We start from the raw sequence: 19,805 nt of genomic DNA on the forward strand, positions 1-19,805 counted from the left end.
TTGTAGTAGTCTTTTGTTTTCCTAGAGCTCTAATGCGTTTACCTATCAAACCTTAGTGGCCGATTTTTCTGGTAAGGTTCTGAAGTTATCTGGTTTTCCAGTAGCCTTAACAAAGGCACAAGGTCACATGACTGTTAGAAGGTCATGGACTGTTACAAGGCATACCTCAGCCCAAAACGAACCCCACAGTTTGTCATAGTTATCAGCTTCTTGTGGGGATTCCAACATCCCAGCATACAGTTCAGTGCAGAAAGTTACTTGTTGCCTTTTGATTCAGTTCATTCATGGAGAAAAGAAAGCGGTTTACATTATATTGCAGAAACTATAAAGAGTAAATGGTTTGTTAGACCTGCCTTCAGAGTAAAATTGTACATTTAAGTTACCCAGTTCAGTTTGTGCAAAATTAGGTCCAGTCAGTTATGACTAACCAAAGCAGTTCTGTGTAATTTATACCTTTTCCCTTCCCATCTTGTCTAGTAAAACACAAAAGTGCGTTAGCACTAGCACTGGGTTCTACAACAAAGAAGATGAATCTGCCACTTCTACAGACAGTAGTGCTAAGAAGGCTTCAGAGAATCAGGAGAAGGCAACACCAGGAAATGCAAAGAAGAATTTGTTGAACATTATTAGTGAAATGAAAGTAGAATTAAGTTCAAAGAAGAAGTTCCAATTACTAAAAAAAATGAAGACCACGAAGCAAACCAAGGACCAGCCAGAAAGTTTGGAGAGTGCAAGTAGCATGTTTCTGAAAGCTACAGCAGACAGTAAAGCTAAGAGGTAAAATGCAATATGCACAGTTCAAGTGTTTCTTCTTTGAAGTGGATTCTATTAATCTCTAGGACAAAATAGTATCATAAAATGTCTTTTTCTTTTGTATAGAAAATAATCCTCTATGGGAACAGTCCTTTTGCTAATGATACAACTGTACCCTGCAAAAAGCAATAACAAATGGAATGGTTGCATTAAGCATGTATATTTACTACATGCTTGTATTCCTGGAATTGAAGCCTCAAAATGAAATGTTACTTGCTGTCCACAGACAATCAATTTAAGGAGAGCGAGAGAATTTGCACTTTGAAATGCCATTACTCAGTTATGAGAAAAAAAAATCTGGGAAAAGGAAAAAGTTATTTCCTTTTAATTGCCTTTCTCTGTACACAATTGATCATATACAGCTAACTTATTAAAATGTAAATATGCAGCTAAACTCCGTTGTTTAGTTACAGTCTCAGAAAATCTTTCCTCTGAATAAGGGCATACTTACAGAAATGTATACTCTTGGGGGAATTCTGCACCCTGCGGGGGACACAGAATTCATACTTTCCACAGATTTCTTGGCTTCCCCGTAGAAAAATGGGGGAGCAAAGAGATCTGTGAGGAACACATGCCCCTTCTGCAGCAGCCCGGGCATGTCTGCTGGGAGCAGCTGGCAGCAGATCACCGTGGGAGGGGAGGAGGGAGTCTGGGCGTGCTTGTGTGCATCCGTGGAGAGACATTAAGGGGGTAGGGCTGGGCTCCTGCCTTAATGTGACTGAGTGATTGAGACTCAGGGCATGTCTTCATTGGCAACTTTAAAGCGCTGCCACGGTAGTGCTTTAATGTGGCTTGTGTAGTCATGGCATAGCGCTGGGAGAGAGCTCTCTTTAAAAAAACACCCCCACGAGCACAGCTCCCAGTGCTGGTGCACTGTCTACACTGGCACTTTGCAGAGCTGAACCTTGCAGCATTCAGGGGTGTGTTTTTGTTTTTTTTCCCCACACCTCTGAGTGAGAAAGTTGCAGCGCTGTAAAGTGCCAGTGGACACAAGGCTTCACTCTGTCCCTCTGGTCGCTGTTGCTGCATCCTGGGCTTGGAAGGAGGCATAGGGCTGTGTGAAGCAGGCTCTGTCCCTGAGGCAGAGCAGAAATTTAACAACTAAACTGGCAGGCTGCTAATGTTCCCACTGTTAATTAATTGTTCCCATTAGTCAATTAAGGCTCCTTTACCTTGCCAGAGTGATGTAAAGGAACCTTATTGCAAATGACAGTAATGGAATCCTCAGCTAGGAAGGTCTATGTGCTTTCTAACTCTTTTTCCTGTGCCAGAGAGGCACAATGGGGTTAGATTACCACTCGGGATCTGTTTTACTTACCCATTTAAAAAAAATGCCAGACAATGATTAGCAAAACTCAGACTTTCATATGTGAAAGTCTGAGCAATTTAAAGCCACAGTCTACTTTACAGACCACCAAAATAAAAGTAATGTAATTTAAATGAAAATCCAGGATTATAACTGGAATGCAGGGTCTTGGTTACCAGGTATTTGTAACTCAACTTTCATGTGTTTAGAAAATGCTGAACTGTTGCTGTGATTTTATTTATTTATTTATTGGTATGGTAGTTTAAATTACCAAAATAAGTGAAACTGGTGTGATTATATTGCGTTATTTTGACAAATAAAATACACAGAATTTTGGATTTTTTGGCACAGAATTCCCCCAGGAGTAAATATATTGTCACTATCTATTGGGATAATGCTTAACAAAGGGAAATCTTTACACCTAAACCTAGTGGTTAAAATCATGCCAAATTGTTAAAGGAACAGTAGTCAGTTAAATCATACCCATGTACGATCCCATGAGACAGATGTGGAAAAAAAGGGTTTTTGTCAGTGACAAATTCATATCTCAGTAGCAATCTTTTATACTCTTATTTTCAGGAGGAACAGTTGATTGGTAGCTGTGCCTTAATGATTGCACCCAACCTCTGGCAGTTTTGTGCAGCAAGAGACAAACTTGGGCCTCTTCCTTGATAGCATATAACTATTACCTTTAAGTCATTAAGACATAAAATAACCAGTTACAATAAAAAATGGTTTGTGAAATAATGACGCATAAGACCTTGATTTTTGTTTTTCACCTCTGTTATCTCTTACAGGAGCAATCCTCTCAATCCAGAATTGGTGGAAGCTGCCTCTGCTGTTGCATCTTCCTTACCTTTTGACAGAAAACAGACAGTATCAGATTTACTTGCACAACTAAGGAAGCATGAAGAAGCCACTGATGCACAGAAAAGAGGGGAAACAACTAACATAAGGTCTGTAGATTGAATATTCCCTAATAGTGCTGAAGCCTCTAATATTACACTGTCAAATGTAAGGTGATTGAAGACTTGATAGCAGAAAAACTGCTCTAAAAAGATATGCTTGACTATGTTATCCTTCTTTAAAAAGCTAATAACTGAAGTGCAGCTAGTCTGTTTGTACTAAATTCCTTCTGTAACTTTCGAGCTATCCAGCTTGCATCCTTCCTCTAGAGCAGCCTTTCAAAATTCTCGTGCCTATTTTCCCTGGGTCGGTGAGTCAAAGTATCAGTAGATTTATTTTTTGTCATCTTCATCAACCATCACCGAGAGAGATGAACTTTCAGACTTTCTATGTGGACTGGTAAATCTTAATGGCTGTGTTTGAAAGCTGCACTAAGTAAAGCAGCCTCTATTTATAGTCCCACCCTACCCTTAAAAAATTTCCAGGCAGCCCAATAAACTCATCCCTTGACACAGTTCCTTTTTTTTTTTTTTAAATGTGGCTTCCGGCCAGGCAAACAACACTTATTTGGAAACTGTGAAGGAATTGTGTCTACTGCCCTTCTGTTTGGTGATGACTAAAGACAGGCTGCTGACTTCTGCTACTTCCAATGTAGCAGCTCAGAAAATGCTGAATATAAAGCAGAAAACTGGATCTTCAGCAACTGAGAATGTAGAAGCCTGTAATTATGCAGGTTGGCAGTAACAAACTACAAGTAGCTTATAGATTTATTTGTAATATGTCACATGAAAATAGCTAGATTTGGAGCAATTTCAGATAACGAATTAACTGGTAAAGTGATAGGAAATGTGGATTCATAAGACTGATAACTTATTTGTGGGGTTTTATAAGGATTAGTTATAGGGCCTTTTGTGTTCAGGAAATATACCAATGAGTAGCGGAGAAAGTAACCAACACCGTTAATATTTGCTGCTGATACATGCCATTTCCATCGGTGAAAACTAAGGATTGTGACACAGTCTAGGTCAGGCGTAGGCAACCTATGGCACGTGCTGAAGGCAGCACACGAGCTGATTGTCACTGGCACTCACACTGCCCGGGTCCTGGCCACCGGTCCGGGGGCTCTGCATTTTAATTTAATTTTAAATTAAGCTTCTTAAACATTTTAAAAACCTTATTTACTTTACATACAACAATAGTTTAGTTATATATTATAGACTTATAGAAAGAGACTTTCTAAAAACATTAATGTATTACTGGCACGCGAAATCTCAAATCAGAGTGAATAAATGGAGACTCGGCACACCACTTCTGAAAGGTTGCCGACCCCTGGTCTAGATGGTTACAAATAAATGAAATGGTGGGGAAGCACAATGGTAGATGAATGTTAACTTTGTTAAATATAAGGTAATGCATATTCTTGAGAGAGTGTCTGTGGGAAAGAGAGAAACTATGTAACCTTCCCATACAGGTGGATGAATTCGTAATTCTCAGTCAAGAGAGATAGGGGTTATTGTGGACAGGTAAATGAAGTTCTCTCTCCAGAAGCTTAGAAGCTGGGTGCTTTTAAAAAAAGTGGTAATGCACAATGGTATACATATCCCTGGAGTAATATGTTCAGTTTAAGTCTTCTCCTCTCAACAGAAATGTAAAACATTCAGAGAGATAGAAATGGTTAGAGATGCTGTGAGTATTGCATACTTTTGGATTATTTAGGTCTGTGGTTTTCAACCTTCTTTCATTTGCAGACCCCTAAAAAACTTCAAATGCAGGTGTGAACCAGTGTTCTCTCTCATTTTTCCCATGCATGTACAGAATGAATTTTGTTATGTGCATCACATCACTTCCATATTGATGCACATAAGAAAATTCATGGGGTGGCGATGGGGCTGAGGGGTTTGGAGTGTGTGAGTGGGGCTCAGGGCTGGGGCAGAGGATTTGGGTGCGGGGCAGGGGGTTTGAGGGCTCTGGGGTGGGGCTGGGGCAGAGGGTTTGGGGGTGAGGGGCTTGAGGGCTCCGGCTGGGGGTGTGGGCTCTCGGGTGAGGCCAGGGATAAGGGGTTTTGGGCGATAGGACCCCCTGCAGCAGCACCTGGGCTGGGGTGGGGAGAGGCGCCTCTCCCCCAGCTGTGGCAGGTCCATGCCAGGGCTGCGTGAGGGTTGCCTTTCCCCCAACCACAGCAAGTTGGGGCAGGTCCGTGCTGGGGCTGGCGGAGACAGGCGCCTCTCCCCGCAGCGGCAGGTCCGTGCTGGGGGAGGGGCATCTCTCCCCGCCCCAGCCCTGAGCCTCTGCGTGGGGCTTAATAGGCAGCTGCGCAGCTTAGAGCGAACTTAGGTGTGGACCCCTTTGGGAAATCTTCGTCGTAGTCTGTGGACTCCCAGGGTCCATGGACCATAGCTTGAAAACCATTGATTTAAGTGAAGGAGTTAGAGGAGACTTAACTGAGCTGTGTAAAAACTGATCATTTTCTCCATTTAGTTCTTATATAGCCTTAAGGAAAGGCTAAAGGAAATACTCTAAGTTAAGATGAACAAACAGGGCAATATTTCTTCCTATTTTGTATAGTGAACACGTGGAATTCACTGCTGCTGGAGGTTGGGGCAAGGTTTGTGGCTGGATTTGAACGGATTATTAATTGCTTGCAACTAGGGTTTGATTAAATTTACCAGACACCTACTAGCCAGGGCCGGCACCAGGCACCCAAGCACATGCTTGGGGCGGCGCCTGGTAAGGGATGGCGGGGGGAGCGCGGCGTGGCATTCCGCGGGGGGGGGGGGGCACTCCGGCGGCGCGGCGCTGGGGGGGCAGGCTCCGCTTGCGCGGGGCTCGGCAAGGGGGTAGCGCGGGGCTCGGAGCTCGGGGGGGTTCCGGCGCGCGGCGCTCGGTGGGGGTGCGGCGCGGGCGTGGCGCTGGAGGGGGGTTCCGGCGGCGCTCGGCAGGGGGCGGGGGCGGGCTCCGGCGGCTCGGCGCTCGGGCGGGCGGGCTCTGGCGCTCAGCGGGGGGTTCGGGGGCGGCGCTTTTTTTTGCTGCTTGGGGCAGCAAAAAAGCTAGAGCCGGCCCTGCTACTAGCCAGTGATAGATTTGAAAGAGGCCCCACAAGTAAGACTGAGCAATGCCCTGGTGAGAAGCCCAGCACTCCTTGCTACAAGCTGCTGGGAAGGATACTTGTTCCTTGGTCCCTGTTTGAGGAGGTTCTGTGTTTAGCATACAAGCTGTACTACCCTCCACCTCCTGGAAAGGAGAGGGAACTTGGTCTTTACTCCTCATTCAAGGACCTCTGGCATCCCTAAGTGGGTAGGGTGTTTGCTCTTCCTTCCAGGAGCTGAGAAGTAGTAGTTCTACTGTACCATTCCATGCTTTTTAGAATCTCTGCTGTTCCCAAGTATAGTTCCAGACCTTGCTGTTCTGCTGCTCATAGCTTTCCCAAGTAGCAGCAGCAACATGAATTTGACAGTTTCCCTCCCTCCTACAGAGTTCTGAATAGAAGCAGTGAAAACTAACTAGAATCTAGATAATTACAGTCTGCTACTGCTTAGTTTAACTAGAAATTATCAGAGGCACCAGAACAGTCTGTGGTTTGGAAGACATTGCTATATTGAGCATTTCATTCACATTTGTAAGGTTAACTTCACAATCTATTATTATTATTATTATTTTATTATTATTATTATTATTACTTCCTTTGCAGTGGCATCTAGAGAGGTCAGGCCTCAATGTGCTAGATAATATATACACAGGATGAAAAGTTGGTTTCTGCCTCAGAGACTTTGCAGTCTAAGTAAAAGGGTTTGAAACAGTTTTTTTAAATGAAAGCTTGAATCCTGCAGAAATTGAGAGCTGAGGTCCCCCCATTGACCAGTGAAAGCACTGTACTCATTCATAAGTGGATTTTTCAAGCCCTGCTTACCACTGTGTAAGAGAACTCATTATTTTGTTCCGTGTGGGTTCGGAAGACATGGTTTTCCTGCCCCGCCCCACATATTCAGAGTTGTACAATTGGTGCATCATGGCTGGATTACCATTCTTTGAAGCATCATGTACTGTTCGCTTCTGAGACAGGATACTGGACTAAATGGACCACTGGTCTGAGACAGATATTTTATGTAAAACTCTCAGAGATGGATTTAAATAACTGAAATACACAAGCATAAGCACCGTACAATATAACATTGTTACTAGAAATCTGAATAATATTCTGATTTATGAGGCGATATTAAATGATAATAAAGATATTATAATTATAGCCAAGAAGTCTTAGCTTATATTGTGCTTTGCATACAGTCTGCCCTCTGGATGTCACTGTTGTATAGTCTTCTCCCATCATTTTGTTTTGTAGACGTATTGAGGACAGCATGTTCACTAGAAGGGGAAAAAATTAATGATACAGGATTTTTTTTTTTAGTGCGGGAAGAAGTTTTGCTTAATGGAAATTACAACACCACCATAGGAAAATAAATTCAGCAATATTAAAGGTTAGAATTAAATCAACAGAAGGAAAGGAATTCCGAGCTAAAGCTAAAATGCACCCTGAATTCTCCTTCTCTTGTTTTTTTAACCCATGTAGTGCACAAGATCATTCCTGTTCAGATGTCTGCAATACTTACACATGGTGGGTTGAATGGGGGATGGAGTTCGTTGGAAATCTGACATTCCTTGTTGTGGAAGGAAGTCAGGCCATAAATATCTTTCTAGTTTTGTTTTTGGTTAATTTCTTGTTTCTTTCTCAATGTGTTAGAGGAAATGTGTGTAGGATGAACAACATGATCGGCCTAATACCATGTGTGGAGGGTTCATGCCGGGGCTCGACCCTCCTGGGCAGGAGGGGGGCCACACCGACTCACCACCGGTGGGGCAGCAGTGTAGTTCGCTGGGGCAGTGCTCCGACCCTTTGGCACAGGACCGAGAGACACACAGTTAGGGGCTCAGCCCTTCGGTGCAGGGGCTGAGCAACAGTACAACAGTAAGAAAGCTCAGGCCCCTTTGGTGCAGGGGCTGAGCGTTGGGAGAGGGGGAAGCCTGCCACCCGTGAGCAGGCCCACCCACTCCACTGCGTCCCAGCCCGGGGCCCTAGCAGCAGCGGCTGCGGGTCAGTGGGGTGTCCTGACTGAAACACACTGACATCGGCTCATGCGTGGCTACAGCCTGACCGGGGTCGGCTACCCCCGGCCTACTTCCGGGTTCCCCCTCAGGGCCTACCTCGTCCGTGGCACCGGGCCCAGTCCAATCCACCAGCATGGGTTCCTCTCGGCCGGGGCTGGGTGGCAGGTCCAGCAGCTCCTCGGGGAAGTTCGGCCAATTAGACTCGGGCGGCTACTCCGGGTAACAACAGGGGCGGAGGGGCCCTGGTGGCGTCTCGCCTTCGGGTTTGGTGTGGGGGAGTTCCAACGGCTCCTCCCAACGACGGGAGCGGGCGGGCTCCGGTGACTCCTCCTCGTAGTGGGCTCGGGGCAGCTCCGGCCAGTTAGGGCAACGGCCACGGGCCTCAGAGGTCTCCCGGCCGTGAGCTCCCGGCCAACATCTGCTCCTTGCGGCGGCTGGGGCCTCACTGAGCTCTGGCAGCCGGCTTTTATACTTCCTGTCCCGCCCCTTGACTTCCAGGGGGCAGGAACAGGCGGCGGTGGCTCCGCCCACTTGGGTGTCTGTAAGGGAGCTCCCTCTGCTGGGCAGGAGGGAAGCCACACTGACTCACTACACCATGCAATCACTTGTTTTAAAAACTATTATGAAAACATATTTGCTCACCTTTCACGCACCAGTGACAAAACATTAGGACTCGGCCATCCAAAATTGTGACACTGTGGACTGTGTGTGTTTAGATGCTCAGCATAGCCAGAAGAAAGTTTGGCCAGTTGTGCAGAACCTCAAAGAGAACTGCTCAGAGGGAGTGTGATCGCCATATAGTACAACAATAGTCTATCATTTTAGCGTGGTTGCCAAGTAAACCAGTTGGTCTGGGCAGTCTGTGACTTTGCTTCTGGTAAGGGGCAGACTGCATGTTGCTAGTCAGACCCTCAGAAAACTTGTGAAGTCTATGGATCATCTCTAGCTCATAAATGCCAAGAATAACATTAACAGAAAATAATTATTAAAATGAGAGAGATCCAGAGGAACTGAACTTCTTTTGTTAATGTCAAATTTAAAATTAACCTTGGAAAATCAAGATTCTGAACGTTTTAGGGCATCTTTTTGTTGTAAGTAGTTATTTTGAAGAACTCTTCTGATTTAAACCATCCAAAAGAGAGTGTTTAAATATATACTTTGACACCCTTCAAGCATTGCAACAGTGGGAATATATATATTGCATTTAGGTATCCAAAGCTTTCTTTTTGACCTAATTTGTTTGTTTTTTTTTAATACCACACCTGTTCCCTTGAAAAGAGGCTTTTATCTCTTAAAGCTCACGCACTGTAGTTTAACTGATTTTTATCGTTCTCACTTGCACTGTCCCAAAATCTAATAATGACTTTTGGCTTTTAACAGTCCTTCTCCCTAAAGGCATAGACACAACTTTATATCTAAAGAGTTTTATCTAAAGAGTTCTGTCACCATAACTACAGTCCTTGTTGAGGGTAGTAATCGGTGAGAATTGACACAAATATATGGCCAAGATTCTCCAACTTTTATCAAAATAATAATTATTAATAAGGTGTTGCCTTTAGCTCTCATGCTCTGACAATATTGAAGGTGGGAGAAGGGAGGAACAACAGCAGCCCAGAACAGTCATTAGTTTTCCTGCCTCCCCTTAGGACATCATCTGGCCAAGGCCTGCCAGACCTTCCTAAACCAAAGACCTGACTGGAGCTCCCTAACTCCAAGAGAGAGACAAATCTGTGATCCCATGCAAACTACTACTTGCTGAACCTTTCATTAAAAGTTCAGGTGCTCTTACAAATCTTAACCATTAGCATGGGAAGGTGGGTGGATGGCAACTTCCAGTTTCTTAATCAAAATGTTGTGCAGTACCAAGAGGACCTCTAAATGTATTCTGTTGACACTTTCTTTTTCACCCAAACTTGTAATTTCATATAAAAAAGAAAAATCAAGTTAATTTGACAAGATCTATTTTCCATAAACCCCTTATTGAATGGCATTATTTATATTACCTTCCTTTAATTCTTGATTAATCAAGTCCATTATCAGCCATTCCCGTATTTTGGCCAGGATCTATTTCAGGCTGACAGACCTATAATTACCTGGTTCATCCTATTTACCTTTTTTAAATACTGGTACAATGTTAGCTTACCTTTCTTCTAGAACTTTCCCAGTGTTCCAAAAGTTACTGAAAATTAACATTAGCAGACCAGAGAGCTCCTCAGTCAGTTACTTTAAAATCTCTGATGCAAGTTATTTGAACCTGTTGATCTAAAAAATCTAACTTTTAGTAGCTGTTGTTTCACATCCTCCTTAGCTACTGTTGGAATGAAAAGTATTCCGTCATTGTGACACAACTACATCATCTGGCTTTTTCTCAAATACAGAACTTCTGCCTTTTCTGGATTATCATTAAGGCCGCGATTCTTTCAAGGAGGTCCCAGAAGTCACGGATTCCGGGACCTCCATGACTTCTGCAGCAGCTGGTGGGGCTGACCCCGTGGCCGCCCACACCTGCTCGGGCAGCCTCTCGCCCAGAGTTGCTGTAGTGCTGACGGGGCCCCGGGCCGACCCCCACCTGGAGTCTCTCTCTCTCCTCTCGCCTCCCCGGTCAGGAGCAGCAGCCGCATCTGCTGGAGCACCCCCCACAGAGCAGCAGCAGCGTTCACTAGAGCGCCCCCCCCAGCACCTAAGATTTAGTTAGGGGTATTTATAGTACAAGTCATGGGCCGGGACTTTTTCTTTATTGCCTGGGACCTATCCATAACTTTTACTAAAAATACCTGTGACTAAATCATAGTCTTTGACAAGTCTACCATTTCCATATGATTTGTATTTATGACGATCAACTTCACCTTTCTTACATTTGTTGTATCTGTTTATTATTTTTTTATAGCTACTTTCACTTCTCCACTAAATCAGGTTGGTGTTTGAACCAGTTTGGTCTTTTTTCTCACTTGTGGGATGTGTCTTTTTTTGGCACCTAGTAACATGTTCTTAAATAATTCCCAATACCCATTTACATTTTTCTGTTTAAAGTCTTCCTCTCAACTGATTTGGCTCGTAACTATTTTCAACGTTGTGAAATTGGCCCTTTTAAAGTATCAAGTATATACCAACTGTTACTTGTATGGACTTTATTCTGTTTGCACATAAATTGTGATAAAGTTATGATCACTTGTACTTAAGCTACCACTAGTTTTTAGTTCTGCAATCAGTTCCTGAATGTCAAGGTGATGTCTAATATAGAATGCCCCTGTGTTGAATTTAACACTTCTTGAGTTAAGAAGTTGTCATCTGAAATATTTAGAAATAATTCTGAGGACATTTTAGTAGTTGAAGTGTGAGACCTCCGGTGTAAGTTGCTCAGATTGACGTCCCCCAGGATAGTGCATTTTTCCCTCACATTGTAGATAGGAGCATAAGGAGATGGTCGTCCTGTTCTCTGGTCTGATTTGGTGGTCTGTAGCAGACACAGAGTAGTACCCATCTTGTTTTTTATCTCTCAGTACATTGATCAAGATGGTTTTCTTCTGTCAGTGACACAGAAACAGGTAATGCCATTTTTGACATAGAGTGCCTTCCTCCATTCCTTTTGCCAACTCGATCCTTCCTAAATCGGTTTTATCCATTGATTTTTTTTTTTAACATTCCAATAGTGCAAATCTATCCACTAGGTTTCAGCAATCCCAACTAGATTGAATTTTTGCCTACAGATGAACAATTCAAATTCCTTTTGTTTATTATCCTGGGTGTATAGGCAATTAAAGAATTTCTTTTTTTCACATTCCTTGGTGCATTGATTGATTAACTTGTTCTCAACATCTTGATATTCTGTTAAATGACTGCTCATTAGTTTCCGCTTTTCACCCTCTACTTTTTTGTTATTTTAATACCCTTCTGACTACTCTAGCCAGCCATTCCCCTAGAAAATTGGTTCCCCTGCTGCGGAGATGGAAGCCATCCAAACTATACAGCCCCTTTTCCCCATAGAAGGTGAACCAGTGTTCCTCACGCTAAATCCCTCTGTCTCCAAGCACAGGATCTGTAGCTATGATCTTTGAAACTCCCCTGTTTGCTGCACGTTTGCATTAATGTCTAGTGCTTTCTCTGAACATAGTATATGGCAGCATGAAATAAACTAAAAATATTTCAATTTGCAATTCAAAGAATGTTCATCATTGGATTTTCTCTTCAAGGAGTGCAGTAACTGGCATATGTTTGCTAAATTGAAATAATGTTTTTGTTAAATTTAGAAAATGAGTAAGTGGGATTTTCTTTATTCTAAAAAAATAAGACTTGCATATTCCATGACTTCAGAATGTCAACGGATGTTTTGTGGAGATGTCTAGTTCTTTCATATAGTTTGTGCAATATAGGCTTATGAAAACAATTGGGAATAATTTGCCTTATTAAAAAATGTAACTAAGCTTGCTACCTTTTCATACTGTGGAATTTTCATTGTTCTACTTGTCTTTTTGATGTCAGCAACATTATTGCAGACATGAAGATTGGGAAACGCCATCACAATCGTGGTGTATCCAGGCCATCCAGTCAGATTTCATTTGATGACGATGATGGGCAAGGTGACATGTTTCAAAGAGGTATCCTGTCTGAATTTGCTGGAAGTAAAAGGTACTCTCTACTTGCCTGTTTTCTCTTCGTGCTCCTTCCCACAATAAAATATTGACCAGTTAAGTTTTTAAATTCTAGTAATAAAGAAACACCAACTATATTCCAAAACTTGAAAGCTAAAGAGTTCTCCATAAGTTTCTATATCTTCCACAAAAATGCTCTGACTCCACATTCCATATAGATGTAGGAATACAGGATACTGTAGGAAACAAAAGAAAATGTGTTTCTAACACTATTTTATAAGTATTTTTTTCTAAACATAGCATTAAAGTAGATTAGTGTAAGAACATAGTTAATTGTAATAAGCTGACCAAAGTAAATGCAGTTTTTTTAGTATTAAACCTGATTGTTGCAAATGTTTGCTAGTATATAATCTACTTTTTGACTTCACTGTTTGTGTTTTTTGAATGTATCACTTATGCACAATATTTTTACATCTCATTCTCTATCATGTTAGGGGGGTGGGGAAAAAGCTTCAAAGTGCTACTGTCATTTGAAGGAAAACTTAGAAAAATGGTCTGTGTAAAAATATTTCACCAATTGAGTTTTTTTTCTTCTTCTTGCTAAGGAAAATAGGAACTTTGCACCTAAGTCATTTCTTGAGTTTACTGTCGCCTCAGGCATCAAAATTGGCTACCATGGAACTAATGATTTAAAATGGTGACTTGAGAATTCTCCCTGAAAATGGCAACACCTTTTGCTATATTTTTTGTTTTAATTAACCCAGGCTATTTTTACTCAGTTAAGAGAACACCCTTACTTTGTTATACTGTAATTAGCTGGTGTTTCATCCGGTATTCTGTCCCTAAAACACACAGTCTATGTGGAATCCTCACAGTCACTTGTCTTAGGATATTCTCCCCACATTTCTATTCCCAATAAGATTATTTCCTTTTAAAATTAACTAAATCTGACTTTAAGTGGAGTTAGTGGGTTAGAAGTTGAGAGAACCATGTTTATTGGCATATATGTGGGAAATTTGGAAGGCAGGATTTGCATAACTGAGAAATAAACATTCCTGGATCAGTAGCTGTACAATATCCTTGCATTCCTTGGCTGAAACGGATTTATTTCAGTATATCAGAAAATTACGATTTTAAGTGAGGAACAAACAGGAGCATATGAATTCTTAAGCTATGTAGATCATACGTAAAAACCAAGGGAGCAGTATTCACAGTTATATCATCAGAAAACATCTGTAGATGCTGAAATGTTTCTAAGTAATATGATTTTTTCTGATTTTGGCAATTGTCTTATGTAGGAGTTAGAAAAGTATCTTGAAGGCAGAGTTTCACATAGTTGGGAACAGCTCCACTTCTCAACCCCCAAAATGCAGCAAGTCATGGAGAGGGGATAGACAAGGCTGAGACTGGAGAACAGGGAACTGAACAAGGGAAGAGAATGAGCCCTCATTGACTTGTACGGAAACTTTTGTCCCAAGGTTTTCAGTTCTTGGGGAGCTGTAAATGATGCCAATGTAAGGAGCAGAATAACTAAATGCATTGTGAATTTTTAAATGGTTCAGTAGCCTGTTACCTTTAGGCTGAGGATATTAATTCATCCTAGGCTGGTAGAGACTGAAATGACTTTCAGTCTCTGACAGTGACGGTACTTGAGTGGATCTCAATAGTATTTGATTTTGTTTGTTTGGCAAAAATTGTTGCAACATGTAAATAAGTAATGTAAACTAAAAGTCACTTAGAATATAGACAATAAAAACAGCTGATATAGAATTGGTCAAACACTTTACAATATTTTAATAAAAGGCAAGTAAAATATGTTTTGCAGTGCATTTGAAAAGATTCCCTTCCTGTCACCAATTATATGAGAGTTCTCTGACCCTCTTAGGTAACGAGGTAATGTTTAGTGTAAAAATCTTGGTGTAGTTATATGAACTGTTGATTATGCAGATTTCAACTACCAGTCTCAAAGTTCAAATTTTCTCCTGTGGCTATAAAATTCTAATAGTCAAATATACCCTGTAATTAGTGTTCTTAGGGAAGGTTAGGAGAAAATGATGAAATGGTTAAATTGGGTTGGCAGCTCTCAACAAAATGGGTGATGCTGCTTTATAGTAACTTGAACTAGTAACTTTATACGCAAGTGTTTTGTTCCAAATCCTGCCTACATCTGCTACTAACATTATTGGAAGTTATGAACGGATAGGAAAATGTAATCCCAAATCTGTTTAAATTCCACATTCTTCTGAGACTGTGTAATTATATTAGTCTCTTTCTGAAATAGATCCAGGGTAGCTACGTTAGTAATATGTAATATGACAAGATCAGGTTTGCCATAGTAGTTGTGGCCTTCAGAAATCTGCTGGAAAGCAGAGGGATGAAATTTAAGGGCAGGAAAGGCAAGTGTTGCTTGGGCAACAATGAATATGTAATAACACAAACGAAGAACACTAGAATTTCATTAGACATGTACCCAAACAGGAAAGGTTAAATGATTAAAGGAATTATTTGTTCTAAATTACAATAAACTTATTTTCTTGTTTATTTTGTATTTATCTGAAAATTCACTTTGACTGGTTGAGGGGAGAAGACCAGCTGTTTGTTTTTAATTTATAATCCAAATATTTGTCTGCTCTTATTAAAGATACGTTTGCTTGTTGAACATCTTTCTTTTTTGAATAAAGAATCCTATTAAGTGTGAAGCTGATGTTTTGCAAAAAAAAAAAATCCAAATATATTTTACTATCCAGAAGAGAGCCCCGAAATGACAGACTGTTTAGACTATAGCTTATGACAACAGTTTGAATGTTAGTCATGTGGCAGAGAGGAAAGGGTGGATACGTAATCTTCCAAAAAGGCTGTTTACTTCATAAATCAGGGCTAGTTTGGTTTAGCTGTTGTCTTTTTTTCCTGAATTGTGAAATATTTTGTGTAGTAGAACAAAAGCATAAAAAAACCCCAAGAAATGCACTTTCTAAGAACTATCTGTTACTAAGGTACCATGGACTGATAGCATTTGACTTTATTAAGGTTTCTAATACGTAAATAGGAATAAATCAAATGTAAAATAATGGCAATTATGCTAATTATCTCACTGGAAAGTGTGTTGGGAACCTGGCTCCAGTGCTTCATTAATTGCATTATAGAGCAGTAACTCAAATGCAATGATTTGTCTTTTGGTTACCAAGTCTAAAGACTTAGTATAATGGTAAATATGTTGGTAATTTTTTGTTTCCAGGAGATGGTTGACTTTCGCTCTAGAGTTTAATGAGCATATTCTGTGTTTTGTAAACCTAATTTTAAACTGGCTGTGTTGTGAAATGTCAAATATCATTTGTCTTCTTTGTTTATAGAGGAGGGCTTCACCTGGGAAGGAGGCTTAACATTTTCCCTGTTTCTCCCACTGTTACAGAAGGGAAACCTGAAGCAGGTTAGTGGAAAAGCAACAACAAAAACCCAAATGGAGGAAATTCTTCAAAAAATAGAGAAGTTTGCTCTGTCATGGAAGAGAGAGGTTGGCTGCTAGCTTGCTGGTTTCAAACCTGGTCATAAATTGATGTGTGGTCTAAATCTGGTCATTGGTTGGCAAGACTTCTTCACAGTGTTATGGAATAATAGTTTTTGATCCTGTATCAATCAGGACTAATGTACACTAACAGTTATGTGGTAAAGCTGACCTGTTGCCACTGTTGTCGGTGTTTCTTCCATGAGCACTAAAATTCCCCTGAATTTTCTCAGTAGAAAATGTATATTTGGTTTACCCTAGTTCTTAGTGGGCATTTGTCTGTATTGCAAAACCATTGCACTAGATCTTGCTCTGAAGAGGCTTGAGACTACAGTGACAGGGGAAATTGGATAGGATTGAAGTGTACTGTCAAAACGCTGAGAACCTTACTGTGACTTCCTGGATAAACTATGCCTAGTTTTACCTGGTGTAGATAATCCCTCGCTTGCATGAACTTCAGACACGTACAGAAATCTTATTTAAACAAAAACAGAAAACCCTTTAGCTGTACCACTCTGTTATATCAACAAATCTCACCAGCTATGCAGGGTCAGGCCTGACTGGTGAATGGATGGGATACCCTTCAAAAAATGAAAGCCAGAGTGGGTGTATGATTTAGGGGTTAAAGCTGAGGACTGTCATACTATGTGACTATGGTCAAATCACTTAAGTTGCCTCTAAGTTTCCCTTTCTGTAAATGGGTACAGTAATGCCTTGTAGGCAATGAATTAGAATTCACTGATTTTTATAAAATACTCTGAATTCCTTTGGGGAAAAAAGGCACTGTTGCATTGCAAAGTGTTATAATAAAGTGTAAAACTAGAGGCTGCAGAAATAGTGTTGGTGATTCAGTAGATGGCATTCTTCTCTGTGGATTAGTAAAGAGCCCATTTCAGGGTTAGTGGTTTTGTTTTTAGTTTTTTTTTTTTTTAAGACGAGGAGTTTTAGTTCAACTGCTTTGGCCAGCTTCTAGTTTGGATAATTTTGTCTCCATTAATTTCTCCCTGCAGTTTCAATTGTATAGCTTATTTATTTCCTGTACTAAAATGTCACATAGTGCCATTTCACAGATTCTAAGGCCAAAAGGGACCATTGTGATCATCTAGTCTGATCTCATGTATATTACAGTCCATACATAGAACTGCCCCAAAATAATTCATAGATATTTTAGAAAAACATCCAATCCTGATTTAAAAACTGTCAGTGATGGTGAATCCACTATGACCGAGGGTAAGCTGTTCTAATGGTTAATTACTCTAACCGTTAACAATTTACACCTTATTTTCAGTCTGAATTTGTCCAGTTTCAATTTCCAGTCATTGGATCATGTTATACCTTTCTCTGCTAGATTAAAGAGCCCATTATTAAATATTTGTTCCCCATGTAGATACTTAGTCACTTCTTCACCACCTGTTTGTTCAGTTGAACATATTGAACTCTTTGAGTCTATCACTAGAAGGCATGTTGTCTAATCCTTTAATCCTTCTTGTGACTATTCTCTGAACCTTCTCCAATTTATCAACATTCTTCTTGAATTGTGGATACCAATATTCGAGCAGCAGTTGCACCCGTGTCCAATACAAAGGTAAAATAACCTCTCTGCTCCTACTTGAGATTCTACTGTATATGCACCCCAGAATTGCATTAGCTCTTTTTGGTCCCAACATCACACTAGAAGCTTATGTTCAGCTGATTATCCACCAGGATCCCCAAATCTTTTTCAGACATAGGACTTCCCAGGAGAGTGTTCCATATTGTCAAGCAGCTGCTGATTTTACTGAATGCAGTCACCTCTGGGATGGAATGTGAGCACTGTTTAACAGAATACTGCAATTATCTCCTTTAGGAATCAAATTAGTATATATGTAAGATTATTAGGTTTTTAAAAATCAGCCTATTTTTACTATATTGCACATTCTGATTTTATATATATACTTTTAAATTACCCTTCCAAAAATACAGATTCAGATGGCTAAATTTTTGGATTGAATCAAGCATGTTCAGGCATAATGACTGGTGTTTATAGTTGTTTTTATAAGTATTGAACTTATAACTTTGAACTAGGTTGTACACAGCCCTATAAAAAGCAGAACTGCAAATGTTATTGATACTATTTAAAGACCCACATACTATTTATGTATACCCTAATTTATAAATAGACCGTAGCACAAGTAAAACTTGAAGAAAGCAAGTGAATTTTATGGGATTTGCCTTAAGATATCAACAAGGATGCCTCTCAGTTTTTAACAGCATTTCCTGGTCTAATTCCTAGTAGGATTGAGGAAAGCTACAATAAATTTCAAGCCAGAAGCCATATTACACAACTGTTCTGACCAAAAGTCTCATTGCAAAACAGTTTTTTCCTTAATAGCAGGAAATACCAATAAGATATTTGATTCCTTAAGTTATTTCCCCTTGTTTTCTTGTTAGTTCATATTAATGCAGATATTGAACTAAAATGTTGTTTAAACCCACTATGAATGCAAGTTCCTTGTTTTGTGTTGAATATTTATTTTGAAATCCTGAATATTAAGTGGAAAATCAAGGGGAAACTGTTTAAAGGCTGTTAAATCTATAGAGAAAGGAGCATTTTACACTATGCTGTTTTCTATTTCATAAAGGTAAACGTAAGGTTGTTTTGCATCCAGCAGACACACCATGCTTGTAAACTTAAACTCTGGGCCGTCCTTTTAAAGAAGATTGATTAGTAGAAAATTATCAGAATATAATAAAGTAGGAGCAATGATTCCTTTATAATTAATGTTGTCACTTGATTTCCATTACATCTTTTTTTGGGTATCCTTCTAACTTCTCCAAACGAAAGAATATTTTCATGAAAATGGGAAACTGATGGGTATGGCTGAGGCAGAATTTTTCTGCCAAGTATGAATTAATTTGAACAAGGGTTTTCTAATTTACCACCCTCAAAATAGAAATGTTCTCCAGAGTGAAAAAGTCTTTGAGAGTCTGCCATTTTTGTAGCAAAGGAAAGAAAGAGAGAACTTAGTTTACTGGATTCAACTAGTTGATGTAGTCCACAAGACCAAAGATTAGTTCATTAGTTTTAAACTACTAACATTTGAAATAGTGAATGGCTGTAACCCATAAACTATGTGACTTCTGAAGACTTAAGCTTTCATTTTAGGAAACTCCAGCTTTCTTTCTTGCAAAGACAAACATAAAAATGTAAACCCATTGCAAGGGAGGCTTTTCAATGGAAAGGGATAAATTTTCCACTTAAACCAAAGTTAATTAGACAAACCATTATTAAATTGGGACACATTTTTTGAAAAAGAAGTCTTCACAGTTTAAAAATTATTGTAAGGCAGTTTTGCCTGATCTCTGCTTCCAAATACCATGCATCGTCTCGCTCTCATGTAGTGGACCGTCATCTGTTGTAGATGGGCAATGGCTTGTTTTGTGTGCCTGAGAATGAAAAGAAATTAAGCAGGAAGGAATGTGTCAATGAGTGTAAACGCTGGGTGAGATGAGCACTGAATTGGCCTGCTGCAGGTTATGTAAATGTTAGACATGAAGCCAAGAGATGACTAAATGAATAGGACTCATAACATATAATGCTTTGGCCAAA

At 40.4% G+C, this 19,805-nt stretch overlaps 1 protein-coding gene across 2 annotated transcripts in view; it reads left to right on the forward strand.

Annotated features, from left to right (window-relative positions):
* The window catches only part of MRPS31 (mitochondrial ribosomal protein S31), a 35,330-nt gene that overhangs the window by 7,761 nt on the left and 7,764 nt on the right, over positions 1-19,805 (forward strand). For both annotated transcript variants that reach the window (XM_005305613.4, XM_008168000.4), the window contains exons 2-5: positions 478-777; positions 2,917-3,075; positions 12,605-12,751; positions 16,065-16,141. In XM_005305613.4, coding sequence (XP_005305670.2) covers positions 478-777; positions 2,917-3,075; positions 12,605-12,751; positions 16,065-16,141 — 683 coding nt within the window. The remainder of the gene's footprint in view (positions 1-477; positions 778-2,916; positions 3,076-12,604; positions 12,752-16,064; positions 16,142-19,805) is intronic.

This window comes from Chrysemys picta, chromosome 1, assembly GCF_011386835.1.
Source record: "Chrysemys picta bellii isolate R12L10 chromosome 1, ASM1138683v2, whole genome shotgun sequence".
NCBI lineage: Eukaryota > Metazoa > Chordata > Testudines > Emydidae > Chrysemys > Chrysemys picta.